At 42.3% G+C, this 24,324-nt stretch overlaps 4 protein-coding genes across 4 annotated transcripts; 1 reads left to right on the top strand and 3 right to left on the bottom strand.

The window, feature by feature from the left end:
• Nucleotides 1–294: 294 nt before the first annotated feature.
• On the bottom strand, nt 295–5,919 carry LOC119033235 (multiple inositol polyphosphate phosphatase 1-like). The gene is made up of 5 exons (XM_037123067.1): nt 5,226–5,919; nt 4,949–5,143; nt 2,434–2,531; nt 1,891–2,021; nt 295–1,059 (listed from the first exon to the last, which is right to left on the bottom strand). The coding sequence occupies exons 1-5, from the start codon at nt 5,812–5,814 to the stop codon at nt 675–677; spliced, it is 1,398 nt and encodes a 465-aa protein (XP_036978962.1). The 5' UTR covers nt 5,815–5,919; the 3' UTR covers nt 295–674.
• Nucleotides 5,920–6,843: 924 nt separating this feature from the next.
• On the bottom strand, nt 6,844–11,751 carry LOC119033236 (multiple inositol polyphosphate phosphatase 1-like). Its single transcript, XM_037123068.1, has 5 exons — nt 11,031–11,751; nt 10,754–10,948; nt 9,918–10,015; nt 9,384–9,514; nt 6,844–7,514 (listed from the first exon to the last, which is right to left on the bottom strand). The coding sequence occupies exons 1-5, from the start codon at nt 11,617–11,619 to the stop codon at nt 7,130–7,132; spliced, it is 1,398 nt and encodes a 465-aa protein (XP_036978963.1). The 5' UTR covers nt 11,620–11,751; the 3' UTR covers nt 6,844–7,129.
• A 395-nt stretch (nt 11,752–12,146) lies between these two features.
• LOC119033234 (multiple inositol polyphosphate phosphatase 1-like) lies at nt 12,147–16,775 on the bottom strand. The gene is made up of 5 exons (XM_037123066.1): nt 16,087–16,775; nt 15,810–16,004; nt 14,617–14,714; nt 12,990–13,120; nt 12,147–12,779 (listed from the first exon to the last, which is right to left on the bottom strand). Exons 1-5 carry the CDS (start codon nt 16,673–16,675, stop codon nt 12,395–12,397), a joined length of 1,398 nt encoding a protein of 465 aa, XP_036978961.1. The 5' UTR covers nt 16,676–16,775; the 3' UTR covers nt 12,147–12,394.
• Nucleotides 16,776–23,060: 6,285 nt separating this feature from the next.
• LOC119034032 (histone H4) lies at nt 23,061–23,470 on the top strand. Its single transcript, XM_037124736.1, has one exon. It carries the CDS (start codon nt 23,109–23,111, stop codon nt 23,418–23,420), a length of 312 nt encoding a protein of 103 aa, XP_036980631.1. The 5' UTR covers nt 23,061–23,108; the 3' UTR covers nt 23,421–23,470.
• The last annotated feature ends 854 nt before the right edge of the window (nt 23,471–24,324 follow it).

Here is a 24,324-nt window from a genome sequence, read left to right on the forward strand (position 1 = left end):
GATGTCTGCTTCCTGTGTGAGTGTGTGGCAAACTGCATTATCTTGTCTCAGTTAGCTGTGTGTTCCAAACATGTGATCCGAACACAATGATATAAACATCTGAGTAGGAATGGAATGGCACAAATGAGTCTGTGAATAGTAAGAATTGAAGACCTATGAAGCAGCATACTTCCTTAAAGTTTCACGAGGCATGAGGGGCAATATAAATGATGAAATAAAAAAAAAAATATACAGCATCATAAAACATGGTCAGAATGGCGGTACTGTAACAGGACATAGAAAATGGACACTCTGCAACAATATAAACTTAACTTTATGTTATATCGTGCAATAATGGAAAGGAATCCTGTAATCAGAATGGCGGTACTGTAACAGGACATAGAAAATGTTCACACTGCAAAAATTCACACTTTAATTCATGTTATATCATGTGCAATAATGGAAATAAACCCTGTAATTAAGCAATATAGATGTAGTAATACTGTAATGGTACGGGTACACTTCAAATTAAATCCCTGGGGTGTTTCAGAGACACCAAATCTGCCTTTTCTCAGGTGCAACACAAAGGGAGTGAAAAATACTAAAAAGTCCAGTTGATACTGCGATATGTTCATGCAAAGAAAAGACAACAACGCCACTGTAATGTCGTCTTTTCCAGAGTCTACCCTGTCTGCCTAAACATCAGCAGGACGCTTGAACAGCCGACACTCAGCCTCAAAGTCACAGCCTTGCAGAAGTTCCCTGTAGTGCTCTTTGACGTCTTCATAGAGCGGCATGGAGGCCCTCTGGTCAGTCAAACCGGGGAAAGTCACTGTCTTCTCGTTGAGCAGCGGCTGCAGTCTCAGGTCGCCTCCCCCACAGTCGTACAGGACGAAGAGTAAGTTAGCTGCATAGGGTAAAAAGTGGCTGGTGCGGAATGAGCGTTGGGTCTGAGAGGCGTAGTTGGTGGATGTCAGGGCATCGCTGTCCTTGAAGAAGCCCAGAAGTGTAAGCAGTGGCAGGAGGGTCTCTGCATGGCCGACCTGGACTGTCACAGCTTCAGTCACCTGCTGGCCTGATCTGACATACAGAACAAACAACATCTGGTCATTAAGATTGTACCTTTTAAGGCAGGAGACACATCCTCTCTAGAGCTGGTTTAGCCAGATTCTGTTTTGATTTTGTTCAGATTCTGTCTATTTTTGTTTTATCACCAAATCCCTCTGTTGTCAGTTATGAAATGAGGCAGAGCCTGAGTGAAGGCAAACACACTGAATGAGAAATCTCATCATGGTGACGAAGATTCTCATTCAACAAGTTTGCTACGCCTCTTACGACTTTTAGCTTCAAACGAAATCTCCATGACCATCAAAATTATGACTGAAGACATGTAACTTGTCACAAATTACTGACAATTTCAGTGGATCAAGAACATGTGCGTTGCTGATAGTGATTTGTAGTGTATGTTATGTTACATTTCCAGTTTAACAAGTCATGACATGTTCTTTATGCCCTCTGTTGAGTCTTCATGCAAGACTCCAGTTTGTTTCTAGTTACCATGGGTTACGTAGAGTTCAAAAGGGTACGATACCGAAAGTACATCCGTAGGAACACAGTTATAGACACCAACCAACTAAATATGCCTTATTTTTTTTCATAAAGATCCATGAAGTGGTATATAGGTAAGTGCCTTTTCTAGGAATGTTTATTAAAGTAAGAAAAAAATCCCACATCTGTCCCTTTGTCAGGATCAACACTGACACCCATCCTACATCCAAGTACTGTGGAAATCTGTTAAGTAGTTTTTGCAATATCCTGCTGACAAACTAACCAAGTAACTGACAATGGCTGCAGGGGAAAAGTACTAGAAACACCACACTCTACTTTTAACACTGGAGGAAATTTACTCACTTGTTCTCGTTGGCTGCTTTGTCCAGTCGGCTAAACAAATCATGGAATAGGATGCAGCTCGACTTGCTGTTAATATCGTAACCGTAGCCTGTTTTCCAGAACTTTTTCAGGTCATTTGCGTACTCCATAACCTGTTGAACCAAATAGTAAAAGTCATTAGAGGTCTGGATACACGGTCAGTCAGTCTTTGTATTGCGAGGTAACATTTCAGGTCACCTGAGTGTTAGGTCAGCTTGTAACACAAGACACAAAACACTCTTTGTGTCATTCAATGAATGAATAGAGTGGCAAAGCAAAGAAAAACAAAACATACTGTTAAGATGGGAGTATTCCTCTAACTTGGCCTTGTTTTCTTTTGATAATTTACATCATTTATTTGTTTATTAAACAAATACAATACAGATAACATATGCATAGGTAATGGAACATGTATATAGAATCTGATTAGCAATTGCTAAGAGTAACATTACTTTATTTACCCTCATGAAACAATCTTGCAATGAAATTGGTAAATTAAATCTACAATCACTGAATAGCCCGTACCTGAGCATCGACCTCATCGAGGAGCCGACACCAGGGAGAGTTCACAGTCTTGATAGCAAACTCATAAGCACACAAGTAAAAGGCAGCTTCGACCATATCTGGAGGGGAAAGGTTGAAGTAAAATGTTAATGAGATTAAAATTAAACATATGATGAAACACAACAAAAAGCACTGGGACGACGTGATAATTAAATCTGAAACTCAACACTCTGGTGTGTACTGCTGAATAACTGCACCAGTTTGAGGCCTGTGACACGACTTAAGCAACAGCTCAATCTAGTAGAGCTTCAATACATTAATAAACAGTACAAATTAGGAAACAGCTCCACCTACTGTACACATACTGTGACCAATGACACGTTTGTACAACTATCATCCCCCTGAGACAGAAAAATACTTATACTTTAATAGTGTTTGTATCAATAATGTTATAAGACATTTGAGTGGGTTTTCCAGTTTATTTTATACAGTGTAATTTGGTACTAGCTATTTTCTTTTTGTTTTTACAGGGAATAAGCCACCTGCATGACTCAGTCAACCTACTATAATTTGGAAAAAAGCCAAACAGATCAACTGGTGATCTGGCTGCCCTCTCTCAACTGAACCCATCATGTGAGAATGCTGTTTATCTTGACGGTAATCAGGAATGTAAAAAGTACACGTAAGACATCCTTGAATTGAAGTAAAGATTATTTGTTTAAGTATTACTCTGAAAAAAGTGAAAGTCACTTATAGGAGTATCACTGGAGTAAAAGTCTTAAAGTATCAGATATTAAATGGATTTATTTAAATGCATCTATCAGATTCTTTTTCTTCTAATTGTCAGATTCAGTTGTAAATAAATACAGCTGAAAATAATGCTGCATGCAATCTGCAAAGTAACTATTAACTGAGGTTATAAATAGATATAGTGGCGTGGAAGTATAAAGTAGCAGAAAATGGAAATACTCAGGTAAAGCACCTCAAAATGTCTGTATATATACTGTATATTTTCTTTACTTGAGCAAATGCACTTAGTTCCACTCCACCTCTGACTCTAATGCAGCTTTTGATACCACTGCTCGTCATCAAGCTCAGTGATGTGGGACTGAACAACCCCCTCTGTGACCGAGTCATTAGCTTCCTGCACACCTTAGGCTGTAGCTCTTTTCACACAAAGATTCCATATTATCGCCGCAAAGGAGGCTCGCCTTAAGCCACCTTTGTTTGTTCACACTGAACCAAGTGGCGCCAGCATAAAGCCTCTCCAGTGTGTAATTTTATACAGCATGCCAGCACTGTGGAACCACAAGAGGCGTCACGGAAGATAAAAATATGTGTGGTTTTTCACCGGTTTTCTCCCGGTTTCCACCTGTTAATCTAAACATTGTTGTGATTGAGATTCTAAGCCACCATGCATCATGGAAAGTGAAAAAGTTACCTTTCATATAATATGTAGGTATCTTTATGTGCACATATGTGTATAATGTGTGAGAACCAAAGGGGCATAAGTGACATGTTAATAACTTTATAGGAGAGACAAAACAAACAAAAAAAAAACATATGTTGTCCTGACTTTGTTTATTGAAACGTGTGATGTGTCAGAATTTTAGTTTAAAACATTTAAAATTTAGCATTATAAAGAGAATGATATACCGCTTTTCCACTAGTCAAAAATCCCTCTCAAACCCACAAAGATCGGGCTTTAGTGTGCAATGTGAATGTGTAAACTCGGCATTTACACCCTGGTCGACTGACCCTGCAGTAGACAGGGGTTTTATCACCTTGGCTCGGCTTTGATCTACAGGTAAGGCCTGCAGGAGACACGCTAAATCCTGCAGGACATAAATAAGGAAGGAATTTGTATTGTGGTCTATTCAAGGACGTTTTATTACTGAACGCAATGTTGAAGGCGGAGCCTCGTTCATCCCTACGAAAGCTGCTCAGTGGTATTTTGAAGCCAAAAAAACTTCCTGGCTATGAAAATATCTGGATCACCAACAGAGCCCGCTAATTTCCAGTTTAGCAACCAGCTAACTTGAATGGGATAAAATAATTTAACTGTGCGTCTCCTCTAAACACATTCGTGTATGCAACCTGATATCAGTAACATACAACTTAATGCTTCAGATAAACATCTCAGACGGGTTATCTTGCCTTCAGGAAGTGGGAATGGGGTCAACAGGTGTTTTGTTGTGGGTGTAACTGCATTGAAAAAACCTGTGTAGATCCACTAATGTAGATGAAAAAAAGGCATTACTCTGGTAATATGCTGCAAATAGGAGATGTGTTTGGAGTCTGAATTTGACAGGTTGTTCTTTTTTACATTCTGCATCTTTAAACTCAGTCTTTAATATTTAAACTTCATAAACATGTGGATAGAAGTCTTGATACCAAACTGAATTTTAATTTTCTGCAGTGTGAAGGAAGCTACAACTGCATTTCACTTTTTACTCCTGTGTCGCATAATGATGACAGAGCATAATGATGGTCTTTTTTTCCCCCACAAACTTTCACAATTTTCTCCAACACTCGCCATCTGTGATGTTATCGTACGGGACTCTGAGACGGTCTGCGATCTTCTCCTGGACCCTCCTCATCTCTGGTCCCTGCCTGAACTTGTCCACCTCTGTCACAGCTGACGGGTTGTTGTCGACTTCCTCCACAAACCTGGTGCACTGGTCAAAGAACCTCATCAGGGCATCGTTCACTGTGTGGTCAAACTCCTTATCTGGGTAGAGAACAAAAGCTGCAGGTTTTACTGAAAGTGAATCTAAGTTGTTAATAATAATCATGTCATGATGAGCTCATACCTGTAATGTCCCACAGCCCTGTCAGTCCTGCCTTGAAGGACAGTGTGCTGTTGACACACCTGTGCTTTGAGCTGGTGATGAAGTTGATGAATCCCCCTCGGAGCTTCTCCTCTGAGATCAATGTGGGGAACAGCTTCGACAGCCTGACAGCCAGATGTTTGTGGTCGTCCACACCTTTCTGGACGAGTCTGCCGTCCATGTCCTCAGTGTACCACATCCTCCACTGGGTCTGGATCTCACGCAGCCAGCTCTCTTTGGCTGCGGCGCTGCTCTTCACCAGCTCGTACAGCTTCTGCATCTTCTTGACGTTTTTGCTGGTCGGGTACCTTGTGCCGTGTCTTATGATGGCAGTCAGGTGGATTTCGCGACATTGCGGAGATGGAGGCTGTAAGATGGATCTGTTCACAGCAAGTATGTCGTCTATGAGATACGGGTTCACTTCCTCGTACCTCCCTTTAGTGGTGAAGTACTTGGCGATAGCCGGGATGTTCGGGTTGTCCTCGGGGTTCACGTCGGTGAGAAAACAGCAGCAGAAGCTGAGAATGGTGGTGAAATAAACAACAGTAACTTTCCAAACAATGTCCGGCATGATGCAGCCTGGTGGCCTGGATGTATGGCCGCATGCGCCTCCTCCTACCAGAGCCAGAGTGGTGACGTGGTGTCGGGCTGACCCACCAATCAGTGGAGGCCTTCAGCAGCAGCGCGAGCCTGACACAAAGCTTCACATAATACACAATAACAGACATTGATCATTTTTTACCACCGTACTGCTGGTACTTATTATAACTTTTTTAAAAAAACGTAATAAAAGTTGTTCCTGTAGTGCTGGTGATTTTTCCTGTAGCTAAAACATGAATAACTCTTTAAATTCTGTTGAAACTAGTACAGATATTTGGACAAGGGGTGAAGGATACCAAATATTGTGTAAGCCCAGGATTTAACTGCAGGTAGAATAACATTGTTTAAAGAAGCACATGAAGGGACATTGTAAATAACTTGGAGCTTAACTGCAACGTGTCAATAAAGGCTGTGAAATAATCTGCATAACTGACTTAACCTCTATACTTTGTAACTGATGGACTTTGTATGACTAAGAATATGAATACATCATGCAATGTATACCATATATGGAATATTTGCAGTTTATACATCAGTTTCTGTCTAAAAAGTATGAATGAGGAGACAATGGTTGACATTGCAAGTGTGAGGATGTCTGCTTCCAGTATGAGTGTGTGGCGAACTGCATTATCTTGTCTCAGTTAGCTGTGTGTTACAAACATGTGATCCGAACACAATGATATAAATATCTGAGAAGGAATGAAATGGCACAAATATGTCTGTGAATAGTAGGAACTGATTTAAGGAGATCTATGAAGCAGGTTACTTCCTTAAAGTTTCACTTTCTAAGAAAGTAGATTTTTGCAGAGTGGACTTTTAAATGCAGAGCTGATCACCTTTCAAAAATTCTAGTCGTTCTATTAATTTTAGTTCAAATCTACTTGTGCATGAGGGGCAATATAAATGATGAAATAAAACAAATATAGAAAATACATTTCTATAGATACAGCATAATAATACATGGTCAGAATGGCGGTACTGTAACAGGACATAGAAAATGTTCACACTGCAAAAATTCACACTTTAATTCATGTTATATCATGTGCAATAATGGAAATAAACCCTGTAATTAAGCAATACAGATGTAGTAATACTGTAATGGTACGGGTACACTTCAAATTAAATCCCTGGGGTGTTTCAGAGACACCAAATCTGCCTTTTCTCAGGTGCAACACAAAGGGAGTGAAAAACACTAAAAAGCCCAGTTGATACTGCGATATGTTCATGCAAAGAAAACACAACAACGCCACTGTAATGTCGTCTTTTCCAGAGTCTACCCTGTCTGCCTAAACATCAGCAGGACGCTTGAACAGTCGACACTCAGCCTCAAAGTCACAGCCTTGCAGAAGTTCCCTGTAGTGCTCTTTGACGTCTTCATAGAGCGGCATGGAGGCCCTCTGGTCAGTCAAACCGGGGAAAGTCACTGTCTTCTCGTTGAGCAGCGACTGCAGTCTCAGGTCGCCTCCCCCACAGTCGTACAGGACGAAGAGTAAGTTAGCTGCGTAGGGTAAAAAGTGGCTGGTGCGGAACGAGCGTTGGGTCTGAGAGGCGTAGTTGGTGGATGTCAGGGCATCGCCGTCCTTGAAGAAGCCCAGAAGTGTAAGCAGTGGCAGGAGGGTCTCTGCATGGCCGACCTGGACTGTCACAGCTTCAGTCACCTGCTGGCCTGATCTGACATACAGAACAAACAACATCTGGTCATTAAGATTGTACCTTTTAAGGCAGGAGACACATCCTCTCTAGGGCTGGTTTAGCCAGATTCTGAACCAAACAAACCTGGACTGTCACAGCTTCCGGCACCTGCTGGCTTGACTTACCATGTAGAACAAACAACATCCGGGTCAGGTTTAATCCAGATTAAACTGTTGTTGTTTTCTCTTTGTTTCTTATTATACAGTTTTTTTTGCCATTTTCTAGAGCTACAGTTGATAACTGATGAATTAATTGATCAGGAAAATAAATGTTGTAATATTGGTACATCATGTTAAAATTTTTTGATGATTTTTCTCAGAAGTTGATAAACAGGTAGCAGCTGTAACAAATTAAGGAAATATTGATACTGATGTTGAATGAGATAACTTTCTTTTTCTCTAGAGCCAAATAAAAATTAACTACATTGGAAATGTAAATGGACTTGAATTAGAGAAGCAATATTGCGGACTCATTTTGTCAAGGAATAGGTAAAAAACACAACTCCAGCCACCTCCTTTGCTCTCCATCTTCTCCACCTCTCTCTCCACGGGGCTGCCTGCCCTCAAGTTCTCTTCTCCTGGATTATTCTGGACCTAACAGCTGCTGAGCGTTGCCAGCTGCATTTCCAGCAGGCCAAGAGAACTTCTCCTCACAGCAGCGACGCAAGGTCCTGCTAGTATTCCAGCTTAGTTAGCAGGAGCAGCTGCAATGCAAAGCTTAACAGCCAACTCCGCAATCCAAGGAACAGACAGAACAAGATAGCATCAGGGCTGCTATCCCTGCAAAGGAAAGGAGCGACCAGTTTCCTCCACCTGCGGTCTTTCTTCAGACCATGCACAGCAAGAACGGCATTGTTCAACATTGGAATTACAACCTTCTCCTGCTTGGCTCATCGGCGCCTTTTCTTCAAAGACTGGTGACGTTGAACTGGGCCTAGATAGCACACGGCATAGCATAGCATGGCTAAGCACAAGAACTTTAGTTTTGGGTGATGTAGTGCACATCTGTGTGTTTGTTCACTGTTTGGGTGTTATTATGATCTCAGGTCGGGTTATTGGTAGTTTGGTTTGCTACACAGCGTATTAGACTTAAGTTGATTTATGCTTTACAGAGTCAGAGTATTTGCATGCAACTAATCATCTTCTTTACCTTGGCAACACACACACACACACACCTTCAGCCTGATGTCACATGATGTGAGCACCACCATTGTTTCCTTGTTCTCTCCTATCAATGAAACAATCGGTGATCCACCATCTAGTCCAACCCTGCGATCAGCCATCTTGTAGTTTTGTTTGTAGTCTTCCTTTGTCCATGCCGTGCATCATGGTACTTTGAAACCTAGCCACCATTATGCTTTTGTTCTCCCATACAGACACACCTGTACATGTTAGATTGTGTGGTTTCATCTTTGTGTTACATAAAAGACTTTTAAACCTTCATGCTGTGTACTTAATATTGTACAAGTGTGAATGTTACCAACCTCGACACTGTCAAGGACCCCCAAATCCTTTGACCATTACGAGCAGGTAGAGTCATTTTGGTTTAAGTCATGAAGTGAATTATTAATCAGAGTTACAGTTTAGTACCTTTTTCTGAGACTTGTTTGGTGAGTTGGCTATCTTTTCCTGAGGTGATCTAATGTAAATTTGAATGTATTACCTAATAATAATAATAATTCCGGTCGATTTAACCCATTTTAACCCAAAACTACCTATTAATGTTGCATAAAGCTCTACACAAGTTCATACACTGCAGATAAACCGACCAACTAACTGACACAGTTAGGAGGGAAACATTCATAGAAACACCACGATCCATTTTTAGCACTGGAGGAAATTTACTCACTTGTTCTCGTTGGCTGCTTTGTCGAGTCGACTAAACAAATCATGGAATAGGATGCAGCTCGACTTGCTGTTAATATCATGACCGTAGCCTCTTTTCCAGAACTGTTTCAGGTCATTTGCGTACTCCATAACCTGTTGAACCCAACAGTAAAAGTCATTAGAGGTCTGGATACACGGTCGGTCAGTTTTTGTTTTGCAAGGTAACATTTCAGGTCACCTGAGTGTTAGGTCAGCTTGTAACACAAGACCCAAAACACTCTCTTTGTCAATGTATGAATACAGCGGCAAAGCAAATACAAGCATTACATACTGTTTAGGCAGGAGTTTAACTCTAACTTGGCTTTGTTTTTGATTTTTTTTTCACAATTCTTTGTATTTTTTTTTATCAAACAGAGACAATACAGATTACATGAGAATAAGTAACCCTAACCCTGTAATATAAGGTGTTATAATCTTCCACCTTATTATAAACGACAAACAGTAACATAACTTAGAACTAGTACTTCAGATTATTGACCCCTTAAAAAGTCCGTACCTGAGCATCGACCTCATCGAAGAGCCGACACCAGGGAGAGTTCACAGTCTTGATAGCAAACTCGTAAGCACACAAGTAAAAGGCGGCTTCGGCCATATCTGGAGGGGAAAGGTTGAAGTGAAATGTTAATGAGGCCTGTGACACTTCTTGAGCAACAGGTCAATCTAGCAGAGCTTCCAATACTCAATATACAGTACAAATAAGGAAACAGCTCCACCTACTGTACACATACTCACTATGAAATATGACCAACAGGAAATTGTACATGATATCATCCCCTGATACAAATACTTATTACCCAATTTATTGGGATTTGTGCTACTAAAGTTATTAGATATTTGAGTAGGTTTTCCAGTTTATCTTGTGCTGTGTAATTTGGTAATAACTAATAACATTTCTGGATTAAGTTGTGTGTTGTTCTTGTGTTGTGTTGTTCTTGCAGTAAGAGCTCATCAAGAGCCTTTATTCATGATACGTAAATCAAACTTTCATGCAAAATGTCACTTAGTTCTAATTGGTATTTGTGTGCATGTAACTGTACATCTTCCTTTTAAATCTAATTTCGTTTTCCCTCATATTCCTTCACTTACTACTACTTTTACGTACTTCATACAATTGTTTGACCCATTTTATTGCCTTATTCGTTTCTAGTCTCAAATAATTAAATCTTTGTGTCAACATTGTCTGTCTGTGTAGTGCGAGAAGCTACAGCTGCATTTCATTGTGCAATCCTGTGTTGCATGATGACGACCAAGTTGCACCTTGATCCTTTGCAGTGTGATAGTGGGTATGTTTTTTACAAAGACAAAACTTTCACAACTTTCTTCGACACTCACTATCTGTGATGGTATTGTACGGGACTCTGAGACGGTCTGCGATCTTCTCCTGGACCCTCCTCATCTCTGGTCCCTGCCTGAACTTGTCCACCTCTGACAAAGCTGACGGGTTGTTGTCGACTTCCTCCACAAACCTGGTGCACTGGTCAAAGAACCTCATCAGGGCATCATTCACTGTGTGGTCAAACTCCTCATCTGGGTAGAGAACAAAAGTTGCAGGTTTTACTGAAAGTGAATCTAAGATGTTAAACATAATCATGTCATGATGAGCTCATACCTGTAATGTCCCACAGCCCTGTCAGTCCTGCCTTGAAGGACAGTGTGCTGTTGACACACCTGTGCTTTGAGCTGGTGATGAAGTTGATGAATCCCCCTCGGAGCTTCTCCTCTGAGATCATTGTGGGGAACAGCTTCGACAGCCTGACAGCCAGATGTTTGTGGTCGTCCACACCTTTCTGGACGAGTCTGCCGTCCATGTCCTCAGTGTACCACATCCTCCACTGGGTCTGGATCTCACGCAGCCAGCTCTCTTTGGCTGCGGCGCTGCTCTTCACCAGCTCGCACAGCTTCTGCATCTTCTTGACGTTTTTGCTGGTCGGGTACCTTGTGCCGTGTCTTATGATGGCAGTCAGATGGATTTCGCGACATTGCGGAGATGGAGGCTGTAAGATGGATCTGTTCACAGCAAGTATGTCGTCTATGAGATACGGGTTCACTTCCTCGTACCTCCCTTTAGTGGTGAAGTACTTGGCGATAGCCGGGATGTTCGGGTTGTCCTCGGGGTTCACGTCGGTGCGAAAACAGCAGCGGAAGCCGAGAATTGTGGTGAAATAAACAACAGTAACTTTCCAAACAATGTCCGGCATGATGCAGCCTGGTAGCCTGGATGTATGGCCGCATGCGCCTCCTCCTACCAGAGCCAGAGTGGTGACGTGGTGTCGGGCTGACCCACCAATCAGTGGAGGCCTTCAGCAGCAGCGCGAGCCTGACACAAAGCTTCACATAATACACAATAACAGACATTGATCACTTTTAACCACTGTACTGCTGGTACTTATGTAAGTAAGTTTTGAATTATAATTTTAAAACACTTAATGAAGGTTAGTTTAAAAGTTGGTCCTGGTGCTGGTGATTTTTCCTGCTGTAGCTAAAACATGATTAACTCTTTAAATATTGCTGACATTAGTTTTCCCCACTCCTGACATCTTAGTTCATCCATGTTTTCAAAAACCTTCAGCAATCTAATGTCAGTGCAATTACTACTGACCATGTGTGTCAGTAGTCCGTATATATATAAAATATTGAGATACCATAACATGTACTGTAGGTGTTGATACAAACTAGATGATGGCAAAAGTTTGGGTCAGAAAGTTGTAATTAATAACACATGAAATGATTCTATATGTTACTTCTATTTCATAGTTCTTTCTATTGATTTGCAATAACAGTGGTCATTTAGTCAGATCTTGAGTTTTATTTCAGTGCTTCTCAAAATGTGTTTTGTGCTTCCTGAAAATGTTTATTACAACAATGTTTTTCCAACGATTTACATTTTCATGCTTGGACAATACTGTTATTACATTTTTACAATTATAAAAGCACCTGTAACTCTACAATCATCCCGTAATCTACCCTGTCTGCCTAAATATCAGCAGGACGCTTGAACAGTCGACACTCAGCCTCAAAGTCACAGCCTTGCAGAAGTTCCCTGTAGTGCTCTTTGACGTCTTCATAGAGCGGCATGGAGGCCCTCTGGTCAGTCAAACCGGGGAAAGTCACTGTCTTCTCGTTGAGCAGCGGCTGCAGTCTCAGGTCGCCTCCCCCACAGTCGTACAGGACGAAGAGTAAGTTAGCTGCATAGGGTAAAAAGTGGCTGGTGCGGAAAGAGCGTTGGGTCTGAGAGGCGTAGTTGGTGGATGTCAGCGCATCGCCGTCCTCGAAGAAGCCCAGGAGGGTCAGCAATGGCAGGAGGGTGTCTGCATGGCCGACCTGGACTGTCACAGCTTCAGTCACCTGCTGGCCTGATCTGACATACAATTAGTCAATTATCTTTTATTAGTCGATTGACAGATGGTTTATAAACTTCTCTGTTAATCAAATTGGCAAAAACTGAATGAAACAAACAAGACTGAAGGACAGGCTGATGAAACTGATGATACCTGTGACTGTTTCATCTATTCCACTGAGGCTTTTCTATATTCGTTTGGACTTCAGCTCACCTTTAAAGTTCACTTACTTGTTCTCGCCGGCTGCCTTGTCCAGTCGGCTAAAGACATCATGAAAGAGTACGCAGCTCGCCTTGCTGTTGATGTCGTGACCGTAGCCTCTTTTCCAGAATTCCCTCAGGTCAGTTGCGTACTCCATAACCTGTTGGTACATTGTTCAAAGATAACCTGTACATGCGTGGGCTTTTAAAACAACAATATCCCGGTTTAGATCAGTTTTGCAATTCTGTGTCAGCTTGTAACACAAAACATCCTTTCATATGCACACAATAGCAGTGAGATTCTCAATGAATGAATAGTGAGCCACAACAAACAAAGTAATGAATACAACAAACAACAAGATATCTAGATGACTTGTCTAATGTTGGTGTTGCTGAATACCTCTTACCCAGATTTTACTGAGCTGTTTGTTTGTGTTGTCCTGTTTGTGTTGTCCTGTTTGTGTTGGATTCAATAGTTGGTTAAGTTACTGAACGTTCTCATGCCCTCAGGTGACTTTATGTGCCCGTACGATCAGCTGCCTCTCTGGTTAATTCAAGTGCCTTTTTATTTGTGACCTTTAGCGAAATAAAACCTCACGCTTTCCTGCTGTTCACTACAGCGGAAGGATATTTGGAAGCCATTTTTAACTATTCAAGCTGGAGTACCATGTCCCAAACATGAAGTGTGCATTGTTTTGTTCACTAGCTTCAATGTTCTGTGTCTATGTTTTCTGAAATAAATATGTAGAGTTACAAACATATATTGAAGGAAGCTTTTGGCATGTTATTTTCATTTCTTAAGGAGTAAAACAACTTAATGATTCACGCATGAACGAGTTAAACATGAACCTTGAAATTGCCCTTCATCTGTGTTTATTTGCCCTGTGTAAAGTCCAAGCAGTTTTGCTTGTGCTAAATTTGAACAATTCTATTTGTACTATGTAGAAAAAACAGCCTTCACTTGGTGATAAACAGCCCTGTAGATAAATTCACTTGTGACGGTGAAATAGTAGTCTTTTCTGGCAAAAACGGAGAGTATGATTCAAAGGGGTTAAATGGGTCTTTTTTCACAAGGGAAATTTTAACATGCCAAAGGAGCAAAAGCACAGGAAAGAACAGTTTTAAACAATAAATTACTGACAGGCTGGATCACATTTAGCTGCCTCGGTTTTAGCGTCCTGGAGCTTTGAATGCTGTCTCACTGTCACACTGCCATGACTTACTGAGAAAGTTGAATAAAACCGATCCTTTGTTCCTTTGTAGTAGAAAATACCAAAGCCTATTGTGCTGGAAAACATCCCGTTCGCTCTCTCTGTTATGTCTAGCCCCATGATTAAATGAACCTGAAATAATGATCAAATACCTCCTGGCTGACTTTAATCCGCCTCATAGAGATCACAGCTGATTTTTTTTACCCAGTTAAAAGGGTCTTTTTTTCCCCATAAACATAGCAAGTTTTTCCTCACTTGAATCGAGGGACTGAGGACAGAGGATGTCGCTCAGTGTACACACTGTAAAGACCACTGAGACAGTGTGATTGTGATTTTGGGCTATATAAATTAAATGTATTTGCTCTGATTTGATTTCAGTTGAGAGCAGTTATCTGATAGCGCTGTCACTTTAAGTCTACATACTGTTGACCACTTGTTGCTCCTACCTTTGCATCACTCTCATCGAAGAGCTGACACCAGGGAGAGTTCACCGCTTTTATCACAAATTCATAAGCACACAAGTCAAACGCAGCCTCAGTCAGATCTGCGGGAGAAAGTTTGGTGTAATAATGTTCAGTGGGGAAGTTATACTGAAAATGCAGCCATGTTAAGATGTCACAGAAAGGATGTACTTCCACTGTAGGCATTGTATCTATACAAGTATCTACAGCTTTGTCTTCACCTTAAAACTGAACCTAAACAGGAAATTGCTTGTTGAATTATTGCATTTTTGAAGCCTATAATACTAATTCGAGGCCATTAAAGACAAGATTTACTGCAGCCTGCTGCAGAGGCCTCAGGACAAAGTTAGAAAACAGCTCCATCCAGTGGATACTGACCACTTCACTATTTTGTGTTTAAAAGCTGGTGTACAACATCTTCTGTCTGCAGCGTGTTTCAGGCTGAGACACAGATTCAGTTCTGTATCGTCACAACGCTTTGATTAAATGAAGGGCTGCAAAATCACATAGATATAGACCACAGTGGTCCATGCATGAAGTATGATTAATTTGCACTTGTTCATGTTGTATAAGAGAAAATGTCAGTTTAGGGGGTATTTCCTAATTTCAATGTCCTACTTGTGCTAATTCAAATGTGCATTGCTTCTTGTTCTTCGATAGCCGATGCTGCCAAATAATTGTTAATGCTTGTTCTCCAACTTGTAAACGAAAGTACTCAGGTAACAAGGGAATACAAATGAACTGACACAAATCGAAAAATCAATTTTAAAGTTAAAGATACGACTACACCGATATGCAGACCTGTGGCTCGATCTGAAGGTACTATTTCAAACTTATGAATGGGCTGATTGATTTAAATTATTAAGAGAATGTTACTCTGGTGATATGCTGCCTCCCTGACAGAAAGAGCTCGTCAAGGGCTTTCAAACATTAATCTAAATTTCATGCAACATGTCACTCACGTTGGTGCTGGTGTTGTCATCTGTGTGCATGTAACTGTAGATCTTCATCATAAATATAATTACATGTTCAACTTTATTCCTTTGAAGCTACAGCTACATTTCATTGTGCAATCCTGTGTTGCATAATGACGAGACAACGAAGTTGCACCTTGATCATTTGCACTGTGGTGATGTTTTTTTTTTCCACAAACTTTCACAATTTTCTCCAACACTCACCATCTGTGATGTTATCGTACGGGACTCTGAGACGGTCTGCGATCTTCTCCTGGACCCTCCTCATCTCTGGTCCCTGCCTGAACTTGTCCACCTCTGTCACAGCTGACGGGTTGTTGTCGACTTCCTCCACAAACCTGGTGCACTGGTCAAAGAACCTCATCAGGGCATCGTTCACTGTGTGGTCAAACTCCTCATCTGGGTAGAGAACAAAAGTTGCAGATTTTACTGAAAGTGAATCTAAGTTGTTAATAATAATCATGTCATGATGAGCTCATACCTGTAATGTCCCACAGCCCTGTCAGTCCTGCCTTGAAGGACAGTGTGCTGTTGACACACCTGTGCTTTGAGCTGGTGATGAAGTTGATGAATCCCCCTCGGAGCTTCTCCTCTGAGATCATTGTGGGGAACAGCTTCGACAGCCTGACAGCCAGATGTTTGTGGTCGTCCACACCTTTCTGGACGAGTCTGCCGTCCATGTCCTCAGTGTACCACATCCTCCACTGGGTCTGGATCTCACTCAGCCAGCTCTCTTTGGCTGCGGCGCTGCTCTTCACCAGCTCGTACAGCTTCTGCATCTTCTTGACGTTTTTGCTGGTCGGGTACCTTGTGCCGTGTCTTATGATGGCAGTCAGGTGGATTTCGCGACATTGCGGAGATGGAGGCTGTAAGATGGATCTGTTCACAGCAAGTATGTCGTCTATGAGATACGGGTTCACTTCCTCGTACCTCCCTTTAGTGGTGAAGTACTTGGCTATAGCCGGGATGTTCGGGTTGTCCTCGGGGTTCACGTCGGTGCGAAAACAGCAGCAGAAGCCGAGAATTGTGGTGAAATAAACAACAGTAACTTTCCAAACAATGTCCGGCATGATGCAGCCTGGTGGCCTGGATGTATGGCCGCATGCGCCTCCTCCTACCAGAGCCAGAGTGGTGACGTGGTGTCGGGCTGACCCACCAATCAGTGGAGGCCTTCAGCAGCAGCACGAGCCTGACCCCCACAGACATAATACAGCTTGTAATACTGTCAGATACTGTTTCCCCTCTGTTCAATAATGCCCTGCTGCTGCAAGCACACTGATTAGCAGCAACATGGTTGTCTCTGCTAGTCACGGCTGACTAAAGGCTGCGCGTCGTCCATTAACTTCTGTTAGTGGATATCTCGTCGGGCATTATCCCTTACATGTTGCATGGTACTCGCAGTGCCAAAACTTCACTGTTGCTACACAACAGTACTGTCAGCCGGGGGACGGACGGAGAAGACCACAGCAGCCCACAAACACCCGCTATGAAGTTTTCCAAATAGACAAATAGGTATTGATGATCAGATCTGTAATTAAATAAAACCACATTATCAAACCAATGAAATATTTTACACTCTGGTTTAGGAGAATTTAAACAGATAACAACTAAAATACACGTTTAGAAATCATGACCTTGAAATGAAAAAGCACTTCTGCTAATGCATTTTAATTTTCAAATTTGACATCTCACATTTAATTTTGGTAAGTATTTGCTGAGGCATCTTTTGGGAAATTAAATCTTCTTTTTCATTTTAATTAAGTCACAATGAGCAGTCTTGAAAAGGAAAATGAAAAATCAGTTTGAATAATCTATTGTTCATTTTACTGATGAGTCAGAAAAATGCAGCTATATTCCTGAAAATTAAAAAAGCATTTGATGTTAGTGACAAGAATAAAAGTGTTAAAAGACCTGGGATCGTCTGGAGGACACGAGATGTGTAGTTTAATACCTTCAGCAGTGATTCATGATGATCAATAATGTTTCTCAGAGGGAGCATGTACAGAGCAAACAAAGAGAAATGAGCAGTGAAATAAAGTCTAAACTAACAAAACAATCTGGTTTCTGACAAAGAGGAGCGAGTGAACACACTGTGATGTTCAGTCATGCACAGCAGGTAAAAAATATATATCTTATGAAAAGTAGGAACATGTTGTTGATTCATGGTTTTGTTCAGTATGTGGCGCTACAGACCAAAGAGACATCAAGCTTCATGAGAGACTAACGAAGAAGAAAAGCCTCCTCACCCCATCATTAACGTCTTCAAACACGTCCGCGGACGTGCTTTAAATAAAGGGTGCAGACGACCCTCGAAACTAAACACCCACGACCTTGTGGGTGAATGGACGGAGCCTCGCACGGAGCCTCGCACCTTCGATGACAGACACAGTGCTACATTGCTCTATGAGCTATCGCCAGCAGAGCCTGACTGCCCTCATCCACGGACCAATATCAAATTAAGGTAGAGGCGCTGGTGATTACCAAGGCACTTTCTATCTCTTTTAAAATCTCACTGGTGTCACAAAGCATTTGAAATTCACATTTCACTTCTTTCCATCGTGGGTCTTTTTTTAAAAAGCACAAAAGGTAAAACACACCCCAAAAAAAAAAAAACAAAAAAAACAAAAAAAAAAAAAAACCCCAAGCACCCCCTGCCTACACACACACACACACACACACACACACACACACACACACACACACACACACACACACACACACACACACACACACACACACACACACACACACACACACACACACACACAACAATGGCCAGTTCCAAACCCCTAACCACACTGGAGAGGAAAGGAATATGGACTTCAGCTTTTGGAGCACATGACAACACACGAAGGAAATCTGACCCCAATTTGAAGACCAGGAAGAACCCAGAAGATGCAACACTGCGCAACTTCATCTCACACACCCTCCAAGAAATTCACACTATGGATCCCATCACTCCAGACTCTACCCCAGCTATCAGCAAATCATCTAGACCCACTGCAACAGCCTGCCCTGATCCCCCCACCCCTACCGAGCCACCAATCCCCCCCACCACAGAGAATATAGACCACCTCATCATCAAAAACATTTTTGCCCAAATCAACCACCTATATTCCGAACTTGGCAAATACACTCAGTCCACCTCCCTCAGCAGCACCATCACGCAGATGAAATCTACTTTAACAACCATGGAGCAGATCCTACTGGAAGGACAGGACCCACATACCCCCCTCCCACAGTTTTCTGCTACCTACTCTGACATCGTCAGCACAAACAGGCATAAGTACTCAACGATTAATGTCCTCTCAAGAAAAAGAGCAAGAAGGGAATCAACAGAAAATCAACATGTCACACCAGTGGTCATGGAAAATTACAGAACCCCAGATAGTTCCTTCACAACCAATCAATCCATTGTCCAAGAAATCCAAAAACACAAACCACAAATCCAACTCCATAAATTGGTTCATATGAGAAATGGTAACCTCCTCATCTTCCCTAAGGACATCCCCTCCCTGAACAACCTTCTCACGCCATGGCCGGAGGGTGCATTCAACGGTGCACACTTCACTTGTAGACTGGCACGAAAACAAGGTTCCACACTTCCATCTGACTCCTCTGTGAAACTCCTGGTCATTAAAGGCATCGACATCAACATCAGTGAAACACGAGTCAAAGAACAACTGGAACACCAAGGCATCCTCATCAACCGAATACACAGAATTATCAGCAGAACCACCCAGCAACCAACCACATTTCTCAAAATTCACCTGACAAACCCTGATCAAGCGGCCAGCCTCCTCCATGAGGGCTTCTACATGGATCTGTTCCAGTACAGAGTGGAGAAGGCCCGGCCTCCACCTACCATCCGCCAGTGCTACAAATGCCAACAGTTCAATCACATATCCACAAATTGCAAAAACCCTGTTGTATGCCTGAGATGCGGCGAAAACCACCACCACAAAACCTGCAGTAAAGACAAACGTGAAGCCAAGTGCGTCAACTGTGCTGGTGAACACTCTGCTGCCTCCAAGAATTGCCCCGTCTACCTGTCATACACGACTCCATCCTTCCGAAAGCCACCACCCCCTGAAAAACCCCCAACCACCAACCCCACCAGCTTGCCACCCAATAAAAAAACCCAACTTACCCACCTCCGCGACGACCTTAGGAAGCTGGCCATGGATGACACCAGAATCGAAGAAGTCATCGAAAGCATCAGAAAACACACAAACTACATCTCATGAAAATCCTCACCCAAACCATACATAACACACCTGCCGTCCCGTCCTCTGTTACATTCTTCTTTTTCTTTTCATAATGACCGTCAGTACCTTTCTTCATATAAATATCAGAGGGATAAGAGGTAATAAAGAGGAATTAATCCAACTGCTAAATGAAAAGAACATCTCTGTAGCATCAATAAATGAAACATTCCTAACAAAAATATCACGCATCAACATCCCTGGGTATAATATCATTAGGAAAGAAAGACAGTTTAGACGAGGAGGAGGAGTAGCAATTTTAATCAAGAAAAACATCGAATACAGTGAAATGGATTACGGTCTCTCATCACAACAACTCAATGGAAATGAATATGTCGCAATAAAAATAAAAAATCATCTGCACCATTTTATGACAATCATCAGCATCTACTGTCCCCCTGGAATAAGACCTTCAGCAGAACTGTTTCAAGCCATCAACACCTCTGACTACACCCTCATCATGGGAGACTTCAATGCAAAACACATCGACTTCCACTGCAATATAACAAACACAAATGGAACTACACTCAAACAGATTTTAAACAACACCAACTTATTAGTAATCAACACCAATGAACCCACCTACATCTCACCAGCAACAGGCAACTCGGACATCCTGGATCTGATTCTTTGCACACCCGACCTGGCCTCAAAACTTCTCCAGTTCTCCACCACAAACCATCTCAGGAGTGACCACCTACCTGTCCTCACCACTTTCTCCTTCCACCTACAAGCCACCCCAAACAATAAATACAACTACAGAAAAGCAGACTGGGAAATTTACAGAACGCACATCGAAGAAAATCTAAAACAAACACCCATCATCTCCAACACCACCCCCGACGATCTGGACCACCAAGCAGTCCTGTTAAGTCAAATACTCACCCAAGCCAGAGAGGAAACAATACCCAAAAACACCAACAAAATCCCAACACAGTCATTACCCCACCACATCCTCCAACTCATCAAGCAGAAGAGAAAACTACGAAGAAATTACATCCGGTCCCGATCACCTCAAACCAAAAGAGAAATAAACAGACTCCAAACCACTATCAAACTACAACTCAGCCTCCACAAACAAAACACCTGGAAAACTTTTTACAAGAAACTGGACCATGACACAAACCCCCGAACCTTCTGGCAGAAAATCAAGAGCATAAATGGAGATCCACAAACCAGCACCACCCCCTCACTTAAATCCTTTGGCACAATCATCACAGACAATAAAGAAAAGGCCACACTCTTCCGTAACCACCTTGAAAATATCCACTCATGCCCCAACGACACTCACTTTGACAACACATGGAAAGACCTGGTGGACAAGGAAATCACAAAACACAAATCATCACAGACAAATAGAATTGACACCCCCACAGAGCACCACTTTCTCACAAGGCCTGTCACCACCAAAGAAATACAACTGCACTTAAAAAAGTTGAAAAATAAAGCACCGGGAGAAGACGCCATTCACACCATACTGATCAAACAAGCACCAGTCACCTACCTTCAGCACCTTGGACAGCTCTACACCACTTGCCTCACCACCGGCCACTTCCCTTCACCTTGGAAGACTGCACTAGTCATCATGATCCACAAACCTGGAAAAGACCCCCACGATGTCACCAGCTATCGCCCTATTAGCCTCCTCAGCCACATTGGAAAACTCTTGGAAAGAATCATCACCTCCCGCCTCAGCAATCACATTGAATCAATAGGTCTCATCGGTATCCATCAAGCAGGTTTCAGAAAAGGTAGAGCAACAACAGACAACATTCTCCGTTTATCTGAAGACATCTACAGAAACTTCAATAAAAAACAAATTACCCTAGCAATATTCTTTGACATCGAAAAAGCGTTCGACAAAGTATGGCATAACGGTCTCATGTACAGATTAATGGACATCAACCTCAAACTACCCAAAGCCACTCAATCCATCATCTCCAGCTTCCTCAACAACCGCCACATCAAGGTCAAAGTCAACTCAGCCATCTCAACATCATTCACCCCCCAAGCAGGAGTACCACAAGGCGCAGTTCTCAGTCCACTTCTATTTCTCATCTACACCTCAGACATCTACTACCCGCCAGCCACCATAGCCAAAGTTTCTCAGTTTGCCGATGATCTCTGCTACTGGTCCAGCTCAAAATCTCCACAACTAGCAGCCAATAAACTTCAGCATTGCATAACAGAAATAGAAACCTGGTCAAGCATGTGGCGCATCAAACTTAACCCTGTCAAAACCCAGTGTGTCATCTTCACCAAGAATCAACAGCTACAGCTCAACAACACCAACCTCTCATTATTCAACCAGCAAATCAGCATCAGCAATGAAGCAACTTTCCTCGGAGTCATCTTTCAAAGCAACATGACCTGGACCAAATTCATCACAAAACTGGAACAAAAAGGAAACATCAGACTGAACCATCTCAAAGCCCTCTGCGGAAAGCATGGTGCATCACCCTCAACAATAATCAAAGTCTATCTAGCCTACATCCGCCCCCTGTTTGAATACTCTGTCCCCGCCTGGATCACCCTCACTGACAACCAGATACAACGCCTCCAAGTCATACAAAACAAAGCACTAAAACTGGCTCACCGTCTCCCAAACTATATCAGTAACCACTACATCCACAGAATAACCGGCATCCAGACCATCAGACAGAGACACCAAGCATTAGCCCTAAGATACCTAAGCACAGCAATAACCAACCCTGCCCTTCAGAAAACCATCCAAGAAGCCAAACAAACTGTCAACACCCCCCTGTCATTCATCCTCCAGCTGAAGCCCCCGTCCCCATCCCCTTGATCCCCTATTCCCCTGATCCCCTGATCCCCCTCTTCCATGGCCAAGTAACTTAACACAAAACATACAACACAAACCATCTAATACACACACATGAATATATGAATATGAATGATCACTTATGAAACACAACACACACACACACAAAACACAGAAACACGAGTCTGCACTAAGTACACATGAGCACTTTTTTTTTTTTTTTTTGTTTCTCTCTCTCTCTGTCTCTCTCTCTCTCTCTCTCTCTCTCCTGCCTTGGTTCACTTACGTCCTCCTTCCTCCAGAGTCCAGCCCCTCCCACCTCTTGCCGCTCACCAAGCTCCACCCACAACAATGGGTAGAAAAGGGCAGACGCCCTGAGCTACTCCACCAGGCTCAAGAGCTCTCGTCTCGTCTCGTCCTCGAAACTAATCAACTTCAAACGACTAAGTAGCGACAATGAGCGGCAGAGGAAAGGGAGGCAAAGGACTCGGTAAAGGAGGCGCCAAGCGTCACCGAAAAGTTCTCCGTGATAACATCCAGGGAATCACCAAACCAGCCATCCGCCGTCTGGCCCGCCGCGGTGGAGTGAAGCGTATCTCCGGTCTGATCTACGAGGAGACCCGCGGTGTGCTGAAGGTGTTCCTGGAGAACGTGATCCGTGACGCCGTCACCTACACCGAGCACGCCAAGAGGAAGACGGTGACCGCCATGGATGTGGTGTACGCTCTGAAGAGGCAGGGCCGCACCCTGTACGGCTTCGGAGGTTAAATCACATCGATCTGTCCATCCAAACCAAAGGTCCTTTTAAGGGCCACACACTTGTTTCTTATCAAAAGCAAATTTCCTTGTGTCGATAACCTACTCATATTATAACACTATCAACTTCATAAATCTAAAACTTGTGGCAGTGGATGTACTTGCAGCAATGCAATTAATAAATGGACCATGTATACAGTCTATATCAAGATCTGTATATGACATAATCCAAGAAATGGTGTCAATCCATCATTACATATTGATTCAATAGTAATAAACAGATGTGTGTTTAAAGACAATACAAAAGAGGTTGTTTCTTTTTTCAGAAGTGCTTTTAACCCTTACAACCATACCTGCATTCATTTTGTTTTGTCCAGATGCTTCCCACTTGCAAATACACAGTAACACAGATTCAGTTTTATTTGTACTCTTTTTCTTTGTCCCTCTTTTATCATACCAACAAATGTGTTAATTGAAGTGTTAATGGAAACCATTGAGACAAAAGATTGCAACAGCAACTGGCAGTGACTCTGCTTTCACTTCTTTTAGCAGTGAGATACTCCATGAGATAACAGTATCGACACTAATATTTAATGGTAAAAAGTGCATTACTTATATTGCTATCATATAGAAAGTAATTTCACTATATTTTGTTTGATTGGTATCATATGAGGACAAAGTGCTTAGGACATTTTGACCACCCAACAAAGTGAAGAGATTTCTGCTTCCTCTGAAAATAAGGAATGAAAAGTACACATTTAATTAATACTTAACAGAGCATACGCAATACAAGATTACGTTGTCCCGAGGGACATTCAGTGGAGATAGTTCTGCCACACAACAAAATACATTCAATCGAAAGACAGAAGAGTCAGCAAGTTTGACGGACCTTGATCAATACTTTGCTCAGGTTTAG

Source organism: Acanthopagrus latus, chromosome 15 (assembly GCF_904848185.1).
Source record: "Acanthopagrus latus isolate v.2019 chromosome 15, fAcaLat1.1, whole genome shotgun sequence".
In the NCBI taxonomy this organism is placed as follows: Eukaryota; Metazoa; Chordata; class Actinopteri; order Spariformes; family Sparidae; genus Acanthopagrus; species Acanthopagrus latus.

Bases quoted from the DNA above. Each gene is read 5' to 3' on its own strand.
- LOC119033235 (XM_037123067.1), bottom strand. From the start codon at position 5,814: ATGCCGGACATTGTTTGGAAAGTTACTGTTGTTTATTTCACCACCATT. The intron at 2,532-4,948 runs GCGAGTGTTGGA...TTTCCCCTCCAG, and splicing joins GTACGATAACATCACAGATG to ATATGGTCGAAGCTGCCTTT. The intron at 1,060-1,890 runs GTGAGTAAATTT...TCTGTATGTCAG, and splicing joins AAAGCAGCCAACGAGAACAA to ATCAGGCCAGCAGGTGACTG.
- LOC119033236 (XM_037123068.1), bottom strand. From the start codon at position 11,619: ATGCCGGACATTGTTTGGAAAGTTACTGTTGTTTATTTCACCACAATT. The intron at 10,949-11,030 runs GTATGAGCTCAT...TTCTCTACCCAG, and splicing joins AGGGCTGTGGGACATTACAG to ATGAGGAGTTTGACCACACA. The intron at 7,515-9,383 runs GTGAGTAAATTT...TCTGTATGTCAG, and splicing joins AAAGCAGCCAACGAGAACAA to ATCAGGCCAGCAGGTGACTG.
- LOC119033234 (XM_037123066.1), bottom strand. From the start codon at position 16,675: ATGCCGGACATTGTTTGGAAAGTTACTGTTGTTTATTTCACCACAATT. The intron at 14,715-15,809 runs GTGAGTGTTGGA...TTTCTCCCGCAG, and splicing joins GTACGATAACATCACAGATG to ATCTGACTGAGGCTGCGTTT. The intron at 13,121-14,616 runs GTAGGAGCAACA...ATGTACCAACAG, and splicing joins TCGATGAGAGTGATGCAAAG to GTTATGGAGTACGCAACTGA.
- LOC119034032 (XM_037124736.1), top strand. From the start codon at position 23,109: ATGAGCGGCAGAGGAAAGGGAGGCAAAGGACTCGGTAAAGGAGGCGCC.